The following is a 21,225-nucleotide window of genomic DNA, read 5'->3' on the forward strand; positions in this document are numbered from 1 at the left end:
TAATATGATAAAGCTCAAATGTTTTTGTTATTAAAATACAAGTTATGCATGTAGATATAGCTGAGTAGAATATAGATATTTTTAAAAACCCTTTGTGTGTGTGTGAAATGTAACATAGCAGAGTGCACAAAAGAAATGTATGATTTTGCCAAAAATTACAGAACCGACGTGCGTGAACATCACCCAGGATGAGAAATTCAGCGTCACCACGCAAAGCCCCCATGTGCCTCCAGGGCTGAGGGCCATTGCGACTTGTCCAGTCACGGCTCCATGGCTGTATGTGCTTTTTCTCCGTGTTCATCTCTGAACACTGTTGAAATAGAAGAATTTTACACGGGACACTTTAAAATCTCTCCACTGCAGTTCTCGGTAACTGTTGGCATTCCTGCCATTTCGAGTGAGGAGGATCTGGGGGTGTCTTTGGGGAGCTGTGTAGCAGGTTTCTACTTGTGGAAACGCTGACAGAGCGCTTCTCGGACAGCCTGTGTTCCGTCCCCCACAGCCCAGCCGTGTGAAGCCACGCGGCTCGGGTTCGGTCTTCGGGCTGTGCCGCCAAGACGGGTGCATTTCTGAGCTGCTGCTCTTGGGGTTTGACCACATCAGTCGTGTTGAATACAGCTTTTACACCTCCCTTGCACCGCCCCCCCCCACCCCCCCACCCCCCCCCCGCGCCCTCCTGCCTTTTAAGTCTTTCTACTGATGGGTTTGATTTTTTTTTTTTTTTTTTTAAACAAGCTGTTTTAGGATACTTTATTTTGAAAGTGTCTTAGGTAACAACATCACAACTTACAAAGGTGTCTATTTAAAAGACACACCTAATCACATTCGTTATTAATAGTATTATATATTAGTAAAATATACAAAAAATGTGTATATATACATAAAATTTACACGTCCACCAACATTTTAAGGTATCTGAAACGATACTAATAGTAACCCCTTTGCACGAATTCTGAAGAGCAGTAGTTTGAGAAAACCTGGCTGTTTCACAAAGTTACCCATCTTCTTAGAGATTCTGATTCTGGGTCACGGAGGGAATCTGGGAACTCGTGCCTGCGCCTTAATTTCTTACCACTTCCTTCTCCCACTCTTTGTTTGTCTGTAGCCAGCCCGCCAGTGTTTGGTGCCTGAGTCCTTTGCATCTTTCCTTCTGTGCCTCCTTCCTATTGACTACCTCTGAGGACATTCCAGGCATGTCCCCTTCTCTGACTTCAGAGGGGCAGTTTGTCACTGCTTTCATTTGGTACTTGTCCCTGTGCTGCCTGGCTTTGGGAATTAGCCAGAGATGTGCTCTGTGCCTCTCTGCGTCTGTTGTGTCTTTGACCCTTAATAGCTATTAGCTGGCGAAGGATGTATTTTATTTGACTTACCAAAGATGGCCACGGTGTCAGACTTGTTCTAGAATCTAAACATTCTCTGGATGTTTGTGGCCAGAGCTCCCTTGCTGCCCTCTGTGCACATCCTCAGAAATGTGAGTTGTCCCTGAGTGAAGACGAGCTGTTTCTACGCTGGTTGGCTCTACAGGCCCACAGGGGAGCAGGGAGGGGGTTTGGTGAGGGTTCCACCTGTAGGATTAGAGACAGAACCCTAGTGAGCCTCACTCATCCAGAGAGTTGGGACCTATGTCTACCAGAACCCTGCAAAATTTCTAGACTTTGGTTCTTTATGTGGAGAAATACCCTTCTTTCTCCGTATTTCTCCATAATGAGTAAGCATAAAATGTTTAAGAAGAGGAGGACTCCAGGGCAGTGAATAAAGGGGCATTTAGAGGATACTGCCCCTCTTCTCCGGGCAGGTGTGGGCCAATAGTGGCAGCTTTTTTTTCCCCCAAAGATTTTTAAGTAACTGCTATTACTTAAAAACAGCACTTACTGCTACACACTTAGTCCAGTGTGGGGCTTGACTCAACCCCAAGATCGAGAGTCACGTGCTCTTACGGCTCAGCCCACCAGGTGCCTCAATGGCAGCAGCTTCTGAGGAGGATGGGGTGGGCCTGCAGTGAAGCGCTGGGGCAGGTTCTCTGCCAGGGGCCGGGAAGCTCCCTCGGTCTGGTTTGTCCTCTGATTCTGCGTGTGATCCCAGCTGTGTCTTTGACAGCACACGGCCCAGCAAAGCCGGGGTCTTTGACTGAAATACAGCGCGTGTGATTTTCTCCTGCCCACGTGTCTCCCAGTCTAGATGGCTTGTTGGCAGCAGGCTGGCTACCGTGAGGAAGCCTGCTGTGTCATGGGTGTAACTGGTGACGTGTGCACCGGGTGTTTGTGTTCTAGAGTTCATCCCTTGCATGGACAAGCTGTTTGACGAATCCATACTGATTGGATCAGGATATACTGCTCGGGAGACTCTCAGGTACGATGTTCAGCCCATGAGATCTGTTGGCTAAATCGGGGGGGTCGGTGTGGTGGGCCCTGGCCCTTCATGTGTGAGCCTTTCAACAGACGCTCTCAACAGACCTTTACTCTCCCGTGGGGATTTAGAATTGCGGGAAATTTGGAAATGATTTAGGTTGGTTTTTGTGTGTTAGCTTAAAGGGAAGATTCAGAGTAGTTGTCTTGATGTCAGTTGTAGGGACAACTTGATCTGACTCGTATTGGTTTTTTGCTGGGGTTGTTTTGTTTTGTTTGCTATTGATGTAATAAGTGCATCTCTTTATTATAAAAGAATGTTTAAGTACCCAACGAGAAGAAAGAAGGGAAGAAAACAAACCTCTTTGTTCTACATAAGGAGTTCAAGTAACATGGATAATATTTTGGTGCATTTCTTTCTAGTCTTTGTTTTTTATTCGTTTCATAAAATAAATGTGGTTGTGACAATGTTTCTTTCTAAAGGAGAAAATTAACAGTTTATCATTTTTTACAGTGTGAAATGAGTCAACATTAGTAATTTTTTGGTTCTAATTTGGGAGCTGTGATAGATCTTTTGAAAAATAGGAAGAATACTTTGAATACGATGTAGACTATTCACTGTGATGGCCATGTAAAATTGTTACAAATACGAAGACACTTTTTTTTTATTTTTATTTTTTTAATGTTTGTTTATTTTTCAGACGGAGACAGAGTGTGAGTGGGGGAGGGGCAGGGAGAGAGGGAGACACAGAATCTGAAACAGGCTCCAGACTCTGAGCCGTCAGCACAGAGCCCGACGTGGGGCTCGAACTCACGAACCATGAGATCATGACCTGAGCCAGAGTCGGACGCTTAACCGACTGAGCCACTCAGGCGCCCCAATACAAAGACACTTTTTATGTAGCTTGGGGTTGAACCAGCCTGCAACTGGGCATCAGATGGTGTCACTCCTAGAAGACCTAGAAAGCGTGCCCCGGGTGCACCGCCCTGTGCTGTGTTCCTGGGGCAGGTAGTAGGAGAAGTGGTGGCCCGCAGACGCGGCCCTGCGGGCATGTTGGGACGGACGCTCACTAGTGGGGGGTCTCTGCACACAGGCCCCTCGCCTACAGCACGTTGGCCGACCTCGTGCACCACGTCCGTCAGCACCTGCCCCTCAGCGACCTCTCCCTCGCCGTCCAGCTCTTTGCCAAGAACATCGATGACGAGTCCCTGCCCAGCAGCATCCAGACCATGTCCTGCAAGCTGCTGCTGAACCTGGTGGACTGCATCCGTTCCAAGAGCGAGCAGGAGAGCGGCAACGGGAGGGACGTCCTGATGCGGATGCTGGAGGTACCAGCTCTCCTGGGAGGTGTGGGCATCCTGCGTGCTTTCATCCCGATGCCCACTTCTGGACTCGTACCGGTGGTTTACTGACCAGGTCATGCAGCCTTCCGATTGCCGAGCTCAATCCCGGGTGTCAGACCACCTGGGTTCAAATCCCCTGCTAGCCAGTGCCCTTGGACAAGATGCTTAACATCTCTGTGCCAGCCTGCTCCTAGCCAGGGATACAGTCAGTGTCTGCCTCCCGGGATTGTCGTGAGCGCTAAGTAAATGATACGTGGACGCTCCCCACACTGTTCCTGGCAAGTATTTCAGGGACACTGTGTGGTTCCTGGCAAGTGCCTAGAAGAGGGATTACAGAGATGCTACGGTTCCTGGCGAGTACCTAGAAGAGGGATTACAGGCACACTGTATAGCCAGGGGAGGCGCCCGGTTGGGTGCGTGGGGACAGAGTACAGTGTGATTGCTGAGGCCAGCAGGTGATAGTGTGGGTCTGGAGTAGTCTGGGCCACGCGTCCAGGCTTCTGCGACAAGTCCCCCAGCTTTTCTGAGCCAGATTCCTCACAGTGTCAGTGGAGGTAGGGACGCCACTGTAGTTCTCCTTGGGGAGGATGGCACACTTCTCTTCGGCAAGTGGCTTCAGAGAGCTGCTCCTGTCTCCTGGAAGGGCTGCCAGCCTGTGGAAGAAGAATGATTTTTGTCTTTCTCTCCCCGTGCTCTTTCTGCTAGGTCTTTGTCCTCAAATTCCACACCATCGCCCGGTACCAGCTCTCTGCCATCTTTAAGAAGTGCAAGCCTCAGTCAGAACTCGGAGCGGTGGAGGCAGCCCTGCCCGGGGTGCCCGCTGCCCCTGCGGCCCCGGGCCCCGCCCCCTCCCCTGCGCCTGTCCCCACCCCCGCCCCGCCCCCACCCCCGACCCCAGCCACCCCCGTGACCCCGGCCCCTGTGCCTCCGTTTGAAAAGCAAGGAGAAAAGGATAAAGAGGACAAGCAGACATTCCAGGTCACAGATTGCCGAAGTTTGGTCAAAACCTTGGTCTGTGGCGTCAAGACCATCACGTGGGGCATAACGTCATGTAAAGCACCTGGTGGTAATTCCGCTCTTGAATTATTTAGATGGGATGTTTTCTGCAGAGTGGGTGTTGTTCACCTTAACTGATTATGCTCTCTCTTTTCCAGAAGCTCAGTTCATTCCCAACAAGCAGTTACAGCCCAAAGAGACTCAGATTTATATAAAACTTGTGAAATATGCAATGCAGGCTTTAGATATTTATCAGGTAAGGAAGTGCCCTCAAACCAGGCTCCTGAGTGTGGGAAACGCCTCTGGGATGAGGGTGCCGGTGATGTGATGGAAGGGGTCCTAAAAGGCTCGTTTTGGATTGTCTGCAGTGTTCGTGTCCCCAGATTTGCTCTTGTTCTGTAGTGTAGCATTGCTTTAACGGTGAAGATTTTCCTTTTAAGTGTCAGCGTGAGCATTTGGTTGGGGGAGGCGGTCTGTGTACATGGAACGCAGTGGAAGCAAGATGGAAGTTTTACTAAATTCTTGTGTGGAACGCTTAGCAAAGCTTTTTTGCTTGTTTGAATTATTTTCCAAAACTAAGCTGAGAATAGAGAATTAAAAAGATGGGGGAACATTTATTATGTAATTCAAATGCTGTGTTTTAAACATGCAGTTGGTCCAGTTACGTTATGGAATACATTCAGAGACGCCTGGTTTTAACATCCATGGGTTTCTTCCCTGTGCTAGGTCCAGATAGCTGGAAATGGACAGACCTACATCCGAGTGGCAAACTGCCAGACCGTCAGAATGAAGGAGGAGAAGGAGGTGTTGGAACACTTCGCCGGCGTGTTCACAATGATGAATCCCTTAACGTTTAAAGAAATCTTTCAGACGACAGTCCCTTACATGGTGGAAAGAATCTCAAAAAATTATGCTCTTCAGGTATAAAACTCTGTCTTATCCTTTGAACGTTGATTGTAAAATTACTTGTTGATGTGTGGAGCGCTTGGCATTTTCTTTATTTTGAGGGTGTTCTAAATGATATGCCTAAGGATGTGCTGGTAGAAAAATGTAGAGAGATGTTAGGACTTAATATTTTTTGTTCAAAATATCAAGATGTCTTGGATCAGTTTCTTTCATTAGTAGAAATTAAGTATATGTTAGATGTAGGCTCCTGGTATTTGATAGTGAAGATAAAATAATGGACGTGAGTGTTTGAAGTGAACGGCCCTACTCCGTGCTTGGCAGATTTACAAATTTTTTTCCTAGGGTGGATAATTGATTTCTTGTGCTGTTACAGATTTGGTTTTGTGTTTTTGGAAAGTTCATTACTTAGTGTTAAGGCTACTTTGAGGATTGTTTTTGTCAAGCACGTTTCTCCTTTTGACAGATTGTTGCCAACTCCTTCTTGGCGAACCCTACTACCTCGGCTCTGTTCGCCACAATCCTGGTGGAGTACCTCCTGGACCGCCTGCCGGAGATGGGTTCCAGCGTGGAGGTCTCCAACCTGTACCTCAAGCTGTTCAAGCTGGTCTTTGGCTCAGTCTCCCTCTTTGCAGCTGAAAACGAACAAATGCTGAAGGTAAAGCTCGTGGAGCCAAGTGTACTTTGTTTTGGGGGAGTTTTTGGTTGTGTTTTGCTTCCTGTTCTCCATTTGCACGGAAACGGGAGGTGTTGTTTTTAGATTTGTGAAGTGCTCTTTGAGTTCATAGATATTTGGGCCAGTAAGGGCCTAAATGTAAAGAACGTTTCAGAGGATTCATCCATGATTTGAAATGAAACTTCAGAGTGCCCGTGGCAGGCAGTGGGTTGTCGTTAGTATTGCCACCACTAAATTTTTTTTTTTTTAATTCCAGTTTCTTTCTCTGGATTACACAAATAAAATAGCACATCGTTCGTATTTTAAAAATGGAGTGATGGGAAAAAAACAAGGGAAAAATCCCTTTACCACCTTCTCTTGTCCAAAGAGAAACAGGTGGCCTTTGTAACAGTTCTGATTCTGCCAGCCGTCTTCCGCTCTAACTTTGTGTCTTCGCCGTGTTCTTATCTTCCTTGGCAGTACGGGGAACGTTTCATTTCAGGACCACTTGTTTGTTTTTCCTCTTTATGAATTCTAACTAATTGGTATCCCTTACTAGGACCGTTTCGGAGGGACATGTCTCCTAACGTAGTGGATGACCAGTGCAGTCTAATTCCATCTCTTCAGTTACTTGATTTTAGCAGACGGCTAAAAAAAACTTACCCGTGGTTACATGTCCCACTGAAAAGGCAGCAGACGGTGGCACAAAAACCTAATAAAAGTTCATTTCCACTTAAGGCAAAATATTTTAATTCCTGTAGGAAGCTGAGTATTAGCAGCAGTTTTATCTGAAGTGTGATGTCTTCCCGTGGGGGGGGCTTCTGAAGACACAAGATCCTTTTTTTTTTTTTTTCCTCCTGGAGCAGTAAATGTACAGGCGGTGACCAGGAGCACCAGTAATCTCTGTTTTTATGTGACCGCTCCCTCAGGTTTTCTCCATTCTGTCGCAGTCACTTAGCAACAACCTGAACATTACTTTTGTGTTCACCTAAAAGAAAAATACTTGTATTTTTCTAAGAACAAACGCTTAACTGTAACATGCGTCCACACAATTTGGTGTCTTTGAAAAATTTAATTTTTGCCGATATTAGATGCACAACAACAAACCAGAATAAAACCTGATGGTGGGATACATGCATACGTACATTGTGCCACGTATGACAACAAATTGGGAACGATGTCAGTGACACAGTTCACTGTAAACATACCTGTAGAACATTTCGTGTGCAGCTGAACCTGTTACATGTTAAAATCAGCATTTGAAGTACAAAATAAAAAGCTAGTCTGGCTTTAGATGTTAATTAAAGTTACTATAAGCTGATAGAGTACTTTTATTATTATTATTATTATTATTATTATTATTATTATTAAAGAAAATTTCTTGATTAAGTCTCCCAAGATCTTACGATCTCAATTTTTGAGGCTCTTCCAGACGTTGTGTGTATCCTTTTTGATCGTGAGGTTTCACTTCCTTTCAGTTACTTTCTGCATTTAGATTGTTCTAGGAAATGGGCATCTTCATCCTGTTTGATTATTTAGTCTTAAGAGGGAAGTGGCCATATTGAGTTGCAGAGCAGAGTGGACAGACCCTCTGGTTCCTGCTCCAGAGTGTTACCTTTTCAACATCGTGTAACTGCACAGTAACGTAGGAGCCTATTAAACGCTTCTTCTGCAGCCATCCTGGTGGAAACCAGCATAATATTTCAAGACAAATTAATCTGAGCCAAATAAAGGATGGAAAGGTCTTGTTTTGTTTTGCCTTTAGGAGTGAACTCGTCAGAACTACCTTCCATCCCTGTTTACAGTGAACCTTCAGCATGAGTTCTGAGGGTGTCACCCATCCTCATTTAGAGCGTGTTAACTTGCCTTTTCTCCACCGCGCAGCCCCACCTGCACAAGATCGTGAACAGCTCAATGGAACTTGCACAGACTGCCAAAGAGCCCTATAACTACTTCCTGCTGCTCCGGGCCCTGTTCCGCTCCATTGGGGGAGGTAGCCATGACCTCCTGTATCAGGAATTTTTGCCTCTCCTACCAAACCTCCTGCAAGGTCAGAGCAGTGATTTTGGTTGCCTTTTAGTCTTGTGTGCATGTATGGGTTTGGCTGACTGTGGTTGTGGGGTCCATTCATCCTCTGCATCCAATGAAGGTCTTGGTGAGGGGATATATGTACGAATCCCCTGCCAGAGGTGTGTGTGTCTGTCCATGTGTTCATGTTCCCGTGTCCCACTCTCTTTAAAGGCAGTAGGACTTTGAAGGGAGCCCCCTTGTTCGGGGATGGACCTTCCCCTCCCTACTCAAGAGATGAACAGGAGTTGGAAGGTTTCCATCACCCTGGTTAGGACTTGGTTGTATTTTTGTAGCATTTGGTAAGCAAGTCTACAAAGTGGTTTCTAGTGGCTTAGTAGTAATATCAGGGATCCCTAGTTTGAGAGAGAGTCAGAATAAGAAGAGAAAAAGCAGTTATAAAGCTGATTGACAAGTGTGTGTTTTTACTTTGAGATAAACTTACGTAACCAGAATCCTGCAATTCCGGTGTGACCAGGAATGCTTTCAAGATATAGAGCTAAAGGGGATCCTTAAAGAAAAGCCATTTACAACGTATAGTACCCAGGAGGCATTGGGAAAAATTCGGCCATGTTGCCTGTAACATGGCCATGAGTCCACCCTGCAAGGTGGCCCATGATCCAGTTCTGCCATCCGTTATTTAACCCCATCTCCAGTCATTCCCCAGCCTGAGTCCTCTGTTCTATGGGGTCTCATTCCTCCTCCCCAGGCTCATTTCTCCCTACCTAGTTTTGTTCGAGTGGATCCCCTTCTGGGAACTTAACCTTTCTCCTTCTCCTCCTTTGGACCCTGAATCCAGTGCTGTTACTTTGTGATGCCTTCCCTGATCGATCTTTCCTCTGCGCTCTCTCCATCCTGCACTGCCTGGGATGCATCCACTGTTCTAGGCCTTTCTCTTTCTAGCTGGTCTCTGAGCACTCAGGGCAGGTCCTGATCTGACATGTTTCAGTTAGGAAGGAGCTCAGCTTACCCTCACAAAAAGTAGGGATGTTGTCTTTGTGAGAAGGAAGATCTTCTCCATTTGCAGGAAATGAAAGTAGATTTAAAAAAAAAAAGTTTATTTTACAGCAGACCTCAACTGTGGTCTCTTGGAAACCTGAAAAAACATGTGAGGTTGTAAACCTCAAGCTTGAGGTGAATGTACCTTATTGGAGTCTTGTGTCTCTGGATCGGGCTTATTAAAAACAACAACATGATTCTTAAAAGATCCATGTGTGATATTAGCTATCTCATTAGGATTAATTAACATTAAATAATTGTATCATAGCTTACGTTATAGTTGTATGCAGCCTGCTGTTGTCACCATGAACTTGACGGACAGAAGGGTCATGGTTCTGGAATAGGTTTAGCTGATGTAGTAGATGAGACCTAAAACGTCTTCCTGTCATTGCGCTGACGTTGACAGTAGAAGGTGGAACAGTTATTCTGTACGATTAACTCTGGCCCGTCTGGGGGTGATGTTCTTCTCTGATGCCTGCAAACCCCGCTTCTAGGCCTGAACATGCTGCAGAGCGGCCTGCACAAGCAGCACATGAAGGACCTGTTCGTGGAGCTGTGTCTCACGGTGCCCGTGCGGCTCAGCTCCCTCCTGCCCTACCTGCCCATGTTAATGGATCCCCTGGTGTCTGCTCTCAACGGCTCGCAGACGCTGGTCAGCCAAGGCCTGAGGACCCTGGAGCTGTGCGTGGACAACCTGCAGCCCGATTTCCTCTACGACCACATCCAGCCTGTCCGCGCGGAGCTCATGCAGGTAAGTGTGCGTTCTCGCAGGGGCCGGCCCAGCGCCGGCTGTCGGGCGCTCACAGATCCGGTTTTCCCGGGGCTTCTAGACTAGTGTTTCCGGAAATGACAGCCCCCCCCCCCCCCCCCCCCCCCGCCCCAGTGAGCTGCCTGCGCCCCGTGTTGGGCTCTCTGCAAGATGAAGTGGTGTAGTTTTTAACCTCTTCGTGAGTCTCCTGGCTTATGAAAAGATGTGTAGAAATATGTATTAAGTAGACATTTGTTTTGCAGTGTTGCCCTTTTTTCAGAGGGTTTTCATGAGGGTCACAGACTCATTAAGTTGATGACCTGTGAGGGCAGGTGCTGTGGTTACTATGTGCTGCCGGGAAGAGACTTTCTTTGTCCACGAGAGATCTCAGGATGCTGCAGTGAGGAGAATCACGCTCCTGAGGGAAGTGCAGGTGTGCACTTCCGGGTCAAGGGAAATGAAGCAGATAATTGAGATGGTTTTGAAAACATGTTTTCTTCCTTAGAGTTTGTATGTCACATATTAGGTTTTGCCTTCACGTTTTGCTGTCGTTACGGATTCGTAATGTAGTCGGTGATTGTTAGAAGTGTAGGCTGCCTGTCACTATACTGCCTCTCTGCTTTGGAGTATTTGGCCCCAACTAGAGGTCCGAATGCCAGCTTCAAAGGATGGAGACTCAGTAGCCCTAAAAGACAGGAGTCTGGATTGGAAACTGCAGTGTGTGCGCTTGAAGCTGGGTTTGGGAGACTTTCGTCCCCAGTCCTGAGATAGGGACCCTGTGTGCCATCTGCGTGGGAGAGGATGGGCCTGGCGGTTGGGTCAGGGCCTCCAAGTCCACTTTCCCAGCCATCCTTTGGAGGATTGACGGAGAGCCTGCCTCAGGAGAGAACGGCACTGTTGGTTCTGGAAGGCAAACCCTGGGCCTGACCCAGGTGTGGGTGAGCAGCATGTGGGAGGAGGAAGTGGGGCTGGGCTCATGGGCCTCTTGCTGTTTCATGAGGCAGACAGTCCTGGGAGACAGGGGCGAGGCTCCTTCCTGCTTTTGGAGCCCCAGTAATCCCCGCCCCCCACACTAGACAAGTGTCATAGTCTGTTTCTCTGTGGTCTCCTTAACCAGCACTCGCTCCCAGTGCCACCCCCTCCCGGGGGATTAAGCAGAAATTCCCTCTCCTGAGGGTACGTGAAGAGTGGTGGAGCCGGGTGGAGTGGTAGAGGTTGGGGGGGGGGGGGGCTTAGCACCTCTCAGCAGGGGTTCCTGACGGACAGGCCTTGGTGGACCTTTAGGAACATAAGAAAAGTTGAAATTTTGCTTTAAAGAAAATTCTAAGATTTTACGTTGGCTGTTGTTAGATGCTAATATCTGGTATTGTTATGGAAGGTGATCTAAGCAAATAGACATTTTTTTTTTTAAGTTTATTTTGAGAAAGCACGCCCGCACCTGCACATGAACCGGAGAGGGACAGAGAGAGAGCAAGAGAATCCCAAGCTGGTTCCTTGCTGTCCATGCAGAGCCCAGCGAGGGGCTCAAACTCACGAACTGTGCGATCGTGTCCTGAGTCAAAATCAGGAGTCGGACCTTAAACCAAATGAGCCACCCAGGTGCCCCTAGACAGACATAGTAATTTGGAGGACTTAGATAGTTTAGGTGAAAGAATGTGGGAAGATTGACAAGAGTTTTTGGAAACAGTTGAGTGTGTGTGGTCCTTATGCGCTGATACAAGGTGCGCGTACTTGTTACCTGTTCCCAGAATGCGGCCTGTCATGGTTGTGTTTTCGCCCTTCACCATCCTTTCTAACATGAAGTTTGAAATGTATAAGATTGTTTATATATCCTATTTGTAGGAATTTATCTTGTTTGTAAGTTATAAAGCCTATTAATCAAAGTAAAAACCTGAGAACTCACCATCAAATCCAGGACAAGAACTTTAACAGTAAAGAGCATTTCCCTCCATGCCTCTTCTGGTCCCATTTTGTATATATGTTTAGACAATATATATGTTGCTTAGTTTTCTTGCTCTTGAGCTCTGCGATATTTATCATATGCTACTGTGTGTGTTTCAGGAGCGTGGAAGAACATTTATGTTTAAATCTGCGTTTTCTTTTAAAATTTTTCAGGGAGGATACATAAGATTAATAACATTGGCTTCTCCCAATAAGGGGAAATTTGTGTTTGGGGGACAGAGATGGGAGGAAGAATTTTTGCTGTATAATTTTCTATAACTTGAAAAGTTTGATTTGTGAACCATGAGGATGCCTTGCCTTGCAAGGATTTTAATCAAAGTACTTTGGTTTTTAGGCTTTATGGCGCACTTTACGCAATCCTGCTGATAGCATTTCTCACGTGGCCTATCGTGTACTTGGTAAATTTGGTGGCAGTAACAGGAAGATGTTGAAGGAGTCCCAGAAGCTGCACTATGTTGTGACCGAGGTTCAAGGTCCCAGTATCACGGTGGAGTTTTCTGATTGTAAAGCATCTCTTCAGCTCCCGATGGAGAAGGTAAATTTGGAAATCTGCAGGAGCTTCTTAAAGATACTATACATTTCATTTTAAGAAAGTGAGTTTCTGTTTGAAAATATGTAAATAAAACATGTCTTTCTTGCGAGGGAATTTCTTTTTTAAGATTTTGTTTGTAAGTAAGCTCTATACCCAGTGCGGGGCTCTAACTCACAACCCCAAGATCAAGAGTCAAACGCTCTACTGACTGAGCCAGGCAGGTGCCCTTTGGGAGGGAGTTTCTAGGTCAAAGGACAAACTGTTTTGGGGGACCAACTTGGGTGGCAAAGGGGCTTTCCTAACACCGGGAGGCCGGTGGGGGTGTACTGCCCGGAGAACTCTGGACCCTTGAGCAGTTTCATGTTTCCCGATGGAGCAGGAGACAGTGCCGCCCAGCCCACCCCTTCCTTGAACTTAGTCCGTTTCACCGCCTAACAGGCTTTACTTCAAGTGTCATTAGAACCCAAGTTTATCCCATACTTGTCATTCCTGAGCCCCCACTTCTCCCATTCTCTATCCAGACGTAGCACCTGCTGTCTCTCCTGGCTCCTGAGCCCTCTGCGGGCAGCTCTGTGGTCTCTCTCCATCTGCCATTTGGAACTCCTGTCCCGTTGGGTAGCAAATGGGCAGACAGTGTGCCCAGCATCATGCCCGAGTGTCCACTCTGCTACTTTTGCTTTGTCATTTTGAAAACTCTTCCCCCTTTCACCTCATCGAGCCCTCCTGGTCCTTTGTCACATGCATCTTGGTCCACTTTACCATGATGTACATTGTTGAGGTTGACTTCTCCACCTTATTGTAGAGCCAGCCTTCTTCCACCCACCCTTAGTGTCTTTTGTTACCGTGTCTTTTCAGGATGTTTATCTAGTCATTACATACTGGGTATTTTTTTTTTTTTAATGTTTTGTTTATTTTTGAGAGAGAGCATGCAAGTTGGGGAGGGGCAGAGGGAGAGGAGGACAGCTCGCACTGAAGTGGGCTCGGCACTGACCGCAGCAAGCCTGATGCGGGGTTTGAGCTCACGCACCAAACTGAGATCATAACCCGAGCCAGAGTCGGACGCTCACCCGACTGGGCCACCCAGGCACCCCGTACTGGCTGTTTTTTTAAAGGGTGTTAGAGTAGGCCTCCACGTGCATCTAAGTGACTCCGCCGTTTTAGGAAGCCAGATGCCAGCTGGATTCCTGAACTCCTTGCAGACAGATCTGGTCTTAAACCAGCATTTCGTGGCCTGGACCCACTCAAAGCCCTCCCTTTTGCTCAGGGCTAACTGTCCTGTTGTGTCATAGTGTAGAGCTCTGCCTGTTCACTTCTCTGTATTCAAACCTTACCCACATAGTGAGTTCTGTGATTTTTTTTTTTTTTTCAATCAGGCTTTATTAAATATCTATGGGGAACGATGCCCATCATGGATAAATGTCCCTCTGGGGTTCTCATCCATCATCCTCTCTCAATATCCTGTATCCCCCACTTCTCAAGCACTCACATTGTCCCTGACCCTCCTCCAGCCCGTAGATAGGTGTCCTCTCCAGGCCTCAGGGTGAGACGCAACCCTAGCTTCTCCCCCAAACCTTAATAAAAATATTTGCCAAATAAGCACTGGTTTTCTCCTAAGAGAATACAGCTAAAATGCTGCCTTTACATTGCAAGTTACTGAAGTGAACACCCTGTGTCTGAAGCATGTTCCCACAGTGTAGGTAATTTCTTAACCCAGGACTATTTGCTTCAGCCCTGTCAGTGGCAAGCTTGGTATTAGTCATGAAAACTAAGGTATCTGACTTTCATTTGATGCTGCATAGACTAAGCAGAGCAGGAAAATCTCTTTAGAAATAGTTTTTCCCCCAAAGAAGAAACCAAGTTTTGAAGATTGGCTCCCACATCCTCCTGGACTCCCCTACAGACTTCAGGTGCACGAGGGGCCGGCTTCCTAGCAGGCAGAGGCCGAGGGCGTGCAGCACCCCACACAGCTGTTGGGGCTGCCGGGGCCAAGGGCATGAGCTCATGGCCAAGCCAGGTGCTGGCGAATTCTCACAAATAATCCTACTTGTGGCACGTTACAACGCTCTGTTCTTTTGGCAGGTAATTGGCTCAAAGGTTGCATTGATCCTTACTGCTTCTGAAATTGTCTCCACATGATTTGTTACCTGTTGGTGACCAGGGCAGAGGTGGTGGGAGGAGGGACAGTGCTGCGGTGCCCTGGGCTCGGGCACAACAGTGAGGACCTGTTGTCATGCTCTTTGTGACCGTGTGTGAGTGTTTAGGGCAGGGCTGCTGGCCCTGTCAGCATCCACTGCTTCCTCACACACAGCGTAGATGAATCTTTTAACGCCCATCACTTCTTCTGCTCACAGGGTTTATAGCTATAGAATTGTCATTGAGGCTAATCTCTTAGCTGTTAAAGGCTTCACGTGAATTTTTGTTTATGATTATGCCTCCCCAGCCTTCCTGGTCAACCTAATTGAACAGGATAAAATGTACGTATAACTGTGTAGGTTTTCTGAAAAAATAAAGAAAGCTCTTTTGTCTTGTAAAGAGAGAATTTTGTAGTCAGGTAATTTCTGCATAAACTACGCTTTTTGTGTTTCTTTGCCGTAGGCCATCGAAACCGCTCTAGACTGCCTGAAGAGTGCCAACACGGAGCCTTACTACCGAAGGCAGGCGTGGGAGGTGATCAAGTGCTTCCTGGTGGCGATGATGAGTCTGGAGGACAATAAACATGCCCTCTACCAGCTTCTCGCACACCCTAAGTATGTTGGGGACGTGGTTTTCTGCGATTGGTGCATCTTCCATCAGGATTTAGGGTGGAGAGCACCTCCCGGATCTCTGCGGTGCTAGGACTTTGCTCCATCAAGTCGGGAAATCAGCCTGTGATCTGCCTAGTGATGCTTCTCTGGGCTTTTCGAGAAAATGAAGAGGCGAAACTGGGTGCTTAAGGATTAGAATTTACCTCCTTTGTAGTCTGACTGTTGCCTCCTGAGGCTGTCAGCTTCAGGGAGCAAGGGTCCTGGCCTTTTCTGTCCTGTTACGAACCATTATATCCTTAGCGCTGGGCACATGATAGACATTCAGCGGATCTTTTGCTTTTCTGGTCCATGGTGACCCTTCCATTCCCCAGATGCTTGTCATGTGATATTTATATTTTGTTCTTATCAGTTATTGCTATGACCTTATGTGGTGGTCTTTTGTGATCATGTGTGGGTGTTAATCTTTCTGTGTTACATGTTTCAGGGAGGGGACTTTGGCTCTGTATTTACACGTTTCTCAGAGCATCGGTGGTGGGTGGTCCATGTACTGTCAGTGAGGCCTCTAATAACCGGGTCTGATATAGTTCCTGTGGTGATTTTTCCTTTCTTTTCTTTTTATTTTTTAAAATGTTTTCTTTATTTTTGAGAGCGAGAGAGAGACAGAGAGCTAGCAGGGGAGGGGCAGAGAGAGAGGGAGACACAGAATCTGAAGCTGAGCTGTCAGCACAGAACCCAATGTAGGGCCCAAACCCATGAACCGTGAGATCATGACCTGAGCCGAAGTCGGAGCGTAAGACTGAGCCACCCGGGCACCTTGGCATGGTGTGATTGTTCAACATACAATAGGTGTATAGCTGCCTTCAAGAGTTTTCATTTCTCTTTGATTGTTGATGGGTTTCTTTCTTTCTTTCTTTCTTTTTTTTTTTTTTAAAGTTTATTTTTGAGAGAGAGAGATAGCGCGAGTGGGGGAGGGGCAGAGAGAAAGGGAGAGCCAGAATCTGAAACAGGCTCCAGGCTCTGAGCTGTCAGCACAGAGCCCAATGCGTGGCTTGAACTCAAAATAGCAAGATCATGATGTAGGCCAAAGTCGGATGCTTAACCGACTGAGCCACCCAGGCACCCCAAGTGATCGGTTTATTTCTTAGAATTTGACTTAGTTATAAAAGACAGAAGTCCAACATCCACTTTCTTTAAAAACTATAAAGATACTAAATCTGTTGCCACAGTGTAATTTTGCTCTGATTCCTTGCCTGTGCTCATATTAGGTAGAACACACTTGGGATCTCTTGAACCATTGGTTATAGATATTCTTGATGAAGTTCATCCTGTTTGAATCCAGGTGTTACTGGATTTAAAGCAGAGAAATGAACGCACTTCGGCCTGTCTGAACAAGGGGAAGGTTGGCAAGCTGAAAATGAAAACAGAAGTGCTGGTGACATCATCAGGCCGGGACTTTGGTGTTGTGATGACAGATCCAATCTTGTCTTTCAGCTTTACAGAAAAGACCATCCCTAATGTCATCATATCGCATCGCTACAAAGCACAGGACACTCCAGCTCGGAAGACGTTTGAGCAGGCCCTGACTGGGGCGTTCATGTCTGCCGTCATTAAGGATCTCCGGCCCAGCGCCCTGCCCTTTGTCGCCAGCTTGATCCGCCACTACACGATGGTGGCAGTTGCCCAGCAGTGCGGTGAGTGGGGCGGTGCAAGTGCTCGCGTGACTTCCTGGGGCTGTTTCCGAAGCTCCACGAGGACTGCGTGGTATTTCAGAGAAGCCGTTTGGCTGGTTGATTTTTGGCCTTTGCTTTTTTAATCCCCACTTATTGCGGATAATTGATATTTCAGTGATGGGTGCAACATTAACTTAAAAATAGTTACCACGTTTCATTTGTAAAATATGTCCGTTTAATATTTTGGCCCTTTGTTCTTCATGAAAATGGGGGCAGAATACTTTTGGGCACTCTGCATGTAAAAGTTTGTGGTCCCCCTTGTTGCCGGTCTTTCTTGTGTTGTTTTCCAAGGCCGAGCCTCCTCCTCTGTCCTCCTGCTGTCAGCTGGCTTCCCCCAAGTCTTTGTGCTTTTCTCGGTTCCTGGAGTGGTCATCCCTGCCACCCCTCAGGCTCTGGATGGGGACGGGCCACTTTTGTTTGTCTCTTTGCTTCTCTTCCTAATCCATCCGGACGGGTGCTTTTGCAGAAGGCAGTAAAATGTCCTGACACTGTCAGTTGCTGTGTAAGTTTCTGAACACTTGCTCCCAGCTTCTGCAGCTCCTCCCAGACCGGCGCTGGGCAGGTGTTCCCAAGACCCCTCACCCTCCAGAGCAGCAAAGCAACTTCCTTTGAACACTGCAGAACACCTAGAACTTTCCCTCTTGTATCTCTCCTTGGCTTTCTTGGCCCGGATAGTCAATGCCGTAAGGTTTATTTTAGATCATTCCTCAGTGTCTCTCCGTTAATGTCTTTTCCAGCAGACTTGTAAGCTGCTTGATAATGCCTATCTTGCTGGGTGCCTCCAAGGCATTAATTAATAGCAGATTATTTTCTGTGTGTTGGGTGTCAGGCCCAAGTTGCTTTTTAATTGTTATTTGTACGTCAGGAAGTCCAGAGCATAGCCCACAGTCATTTCTGTGCTGTGCCCCTTGGTCTCTTCAATGATTTTTACTTTTTTTTCTTTATGTTTAATTTACTTTTGAGAGAGAGCATGAGTTGGGGAGGGGCAGAGAGAGAAGGAGGCTCAGAATCTGAAGCAGGCTCCAGGCTCTGAGCTGTCAGCACAGAGCCCGATGCCGGGCTCGAACTCATGAACCACAAGATCATGACCTGTGCCGAAGTCGGATGCTTAACCGACGGGGCACCCAGCCCTCCCTAATTTTTTTAAAACAAGGAACCTGATGGTGATTTTCATCATAAACTAATGCATTTTTGAGTTATGACCGAGAAAATCTGAAAAGAATGCTGTTTATAACGGAAATAATTCAGAAAAATCACCTTAGTGTGAATTAGACCACTTAGTTTACAAGTAATTGCAATTTAACAGAAGTTGGTCTAAAGTACCAGTGCTGGCAAATTAGTCGGAGAAGGACAAGTCTCACATGGTTTCATTCATAGGAGGTCTTTAAGATACAAAACAGATGAACATAAGGGAAGGGAAACAAAAATAATATAAAAACAGGGAGGGGGACAAAACATAAGATACTCTTAAATATAGAGAACAAACAGAGGGTTGCTGGAGGGGTTTTGTGGGGGGTGGGACGGGCTAAATGGGTAAGGGGCACTAAGGAATCTACTCCTAAAATCATTGTTGCACTATATGCTAACTAATTTGGATGAAAATTTAAAAATAAATAAATTATTAATTAAAAAGTTCTTTCAAAAAGGAAAAAAAAAAGTACCAGCGTGAGCTTTTATTGAGCTCCTGACCTCTAGTTTGAAAACGAGGTAGTTTAGGGGTGCCTGGCTGTTGGAGTTGGTAGAATATGCAAGTCTTGATCCTCAGTCTTATGCGTTTGAGCCCCATGTTGGGTGCAGAGACTCCTAAAAACATAAACTTAAAAAAGTTTTAGGGGCGCCTGGGTGGCTCGGTCAGTTAAGCATCCGACTCATGATCTTAGCTCAGGTCATGATCTCGCTGTCATGAGCTTGAACCCTGCATGGGGCTCTGCGCTGACCGTGCAGAGCCCGCTTGGGATCCTCTCTTTCCCTCTCTCTCTGCCCCTTCCCTGCTTGCACAGGCGCACGCTCACTCTCACTCTCTCCCTAAAAATAAATAAACTTAAGTGTTTTAAAAATGAGGTAGTTTTGGGGCGCCTGGGTGGCTCAGTCGGTTAAGCGTCCAACTTCGGCTCAGGTCATGATCTCACAGTTCGTGAGTTCGAGCCCCGCGTCAGGCTCTGTGCTGACAGCTCGGAGCCTGGAGCCTGTTTCAGATTCTGTGTCTCCCTCTCTCTCTGCCCCTCCCCTGTTCATGCTCTGTCTCTCCCTGTCTCAAAAATAAATAAAAACGTTAAAAAAATTTAAAAAATGAGGTAGTTTTGCCATTTGAGGGACAAGAACGTCCATGGAAATAACCTTGACTTTCTCCCATGCCTGCTGCCTCTCTTTCAGGTCCTTTCCTGCTTCCTTGCTACCAGGTGGGCAGCCAGCCCAGCACAGCCATGTTCCACAGTGAAGAAAATGGGTCCAAAGGAATGGATCCCTTGGTCCTTATTGATGCAATAGCCATTTGCATGGCATACGAGGAAAAGGAGCTTTGCAAGATTGGAGAGGTGGCACTAGCTGTGATATTTGATGTTGCCAGTATCATCCTGGGCTCAAAGGAGAGGGTAAGGAAAGACTGAGAAGCATCTGCTCTTTTGGGGGTGTTTGTGCCTGCGGGTAGCCTGGAAACTGGTGGTTTAAGAGTTGCAGTAACATGATAGTTTGTGCTTCTGTTTTTCTCCCCAGGCCTGCCAGCTGCCTCTGTTTTCTTACATCGTAGAACGCTTGTGTGCGTGTTGCTATGAGCAGGCCTGGTATGCAAAGCTGGGGGGTGTGGTGTCCATTAAATTTCTCATGGAGCGGCTGCCTCTCACTTGGGTTCTCCAGAACCAGCAGACGTTCCTCAAAGCGCTTCTCTTTGTCATGATGGACTTGACTGGAGAGGTAGGTAATGGGTGGTCCCAAACCTAACCAAGCTGTTCCAGAAACTGATTTGCCTGGAGAATAGTTAGTATGAAGCAGTTCTGGAAATGGGCTCTCCTAGCAGCTCAGATTTCGTTATGGCATCTTTAATAAAAGGACAGGTCAGAACCACCATAGGCTCTCCCTGGTTGTCTAAATATCTGTCTGCCTTGCTAAGGAATAGTCACAGGCCAGAGTACATAACACAGCACATCTCTCTGTAAAGGGAAACAGTACTACTTCTCACTCTTGCCATAGAGCTAAATAGTGCAGGTGCTGCAGGAGTTTCTGTGGAAGCTGCATTTTTCGGAACCCATGTGCAGGTGTAACTCGAACAAATAGAATACAGTGGGCATTGCCAGCTCGTCTGTCACGTAAATATAAGGAGTGTGTCCAGATCTGCATTTTCTCTTCTGAGTGACCTATGGAAATTGTAGGAAGGCGACTTGGCCCCTGAAGTACTGAACGGGGGTTGTTAAATTAGCTGGTGTAAGGGGTGCGGGTGCTCAGCCACAGCCCTTTTCGTTCTGAGGAGTCCCTGGCCTGCAGGTTTCCAACGGGGCGGTTGCCATGGCAAAGACCACCCTGGAGCAGCTTCTGATGAGGTGTGCGACACCTTTAAAAGACGAAGAGAGAGCCGAAGAGATCGTGGCAGCTCAGGAGAAGTCCTTTCACCACGTGACACATGACTTGGTTCGAGAAGTCACCTCTCCAAATTCCACTGTGAGAAAACAGGCCATGCATTCCCTGCAGGTCTTAGCCCAGGTCACTGGGAAAAGTGTGACAGTGATCATGGAGCCCCATAAAGAGGTGAGATTTCTGCCACTGGAATTAGGATCATTTGAGCAAAACTTTTGAGACAGTTTTCCTTCAAATCTGACTTGAAGGTGATGTATGACTGGGAACTGTGTGTCCACCTCACGGAGTGCTACTGGACGTGCTCTCTCTGATCTCAGAGGCAGAAAGCAGCGTGCTTGTATCAGTGGCTATACTCGTAGTTGTCAGTGTCAGGAGAACAGAGGGCCCATTTCCTGGGTCTCTGTAGTACAGTCTGGTCACTCTTGTTTTAAGAGCAGTGACTCTGGAGACTCAGGAGGTAAATGTATTTGACACTTAACTATCTATGATCCGGTGTTCGCACACGGAACCTCCCCTCCCTTCCCTAACTGAAGGACGTTCGTGATAACTTTTTATCTTGTGGTTCTCAAATTGGTAATTATTTTCGAGTACTGTGAGGAGCAGTATTTGCTTTTTAGGGACAGCTGGTCAGTA

At 46.9% G+C, this 21,225-nt stretch overlaps 1 protein-coding gene across 13 annotated transcripts in view; it reads left to right on the forward strand.

Moving 5' to 3' along the window:
* The window catches only part of TRRAP (transformation/transcription domain associated protein), a 114,081-nt gene that overhangs the window by 20,780 nt on the left and 72,076 nt on the right, over positions 1-21,225 (forward strand). For all 13 annotated transcript variants that reach the window (XM_060649498.3, XM_060649506.3, XM_060649496.3 and 10 more), the window contains exons 13-26: positions 2,271-2,349; positions 3,440-3,674; positions 4,395-4,755; positions 4,844-4,941; positions 5,412-5,606; positions 6,055-6,246; positions 8,128-8,293; positions 9,804-10,060; positions 12,354-12,554; positions 15,147-15,298; positions 16,787-16,986; positions 19,399-19,616; positions 19,738-19,935; positions 20,503-20,763. In XM_060649498.3, coding sequence (XP_060505481.1) covers positions 2,271-2,349; positions 3,440-3,674; positions 4,395-4,755; positions 4,844-4,941; positions 5,412-5,606; positions 6,055-6,246; positions 8,128-8,293; positions 9,804-10,060; positions 12,354-12,554; positions 15,147-15,298; positions 16,787-16,986; positions 19,399-19,616; positions 19,738-19,935; positions 20,503-20,763 — 2,813 coding nt within the window. The remainder of the gene's footprint in view (positions 1-2,270; positions 2,350-3,439; positions 3,675-4,394; positions 4,756-4,843; positions 4,942-5,411; positions 5,607-6,054; positions 6,247-8,127; positions 8,294-9,803; positions 10,061-12,353; positions 12,555-15,146; positions 15,299-16,786; positions 16,987-19,398; positions 19,617-19,737; positions 19,936-20,502; positions 20,764-21,225) is intronic.

This window comes from Panthera onca, chromosome E3, assembly GCF_046562875.1.
Source record: "Panthera onca isolate mPanOnc1 chromosome E3, mPanOnc1 haplotype 2, whole genome shotgun sequence".
Taxonomy (NCBI): domain Eukaryota; kingdom Metazoa; phylum Chordata; class Mammalia; order Carnivora; family Felidae; genus Panthera; species Panthera onca.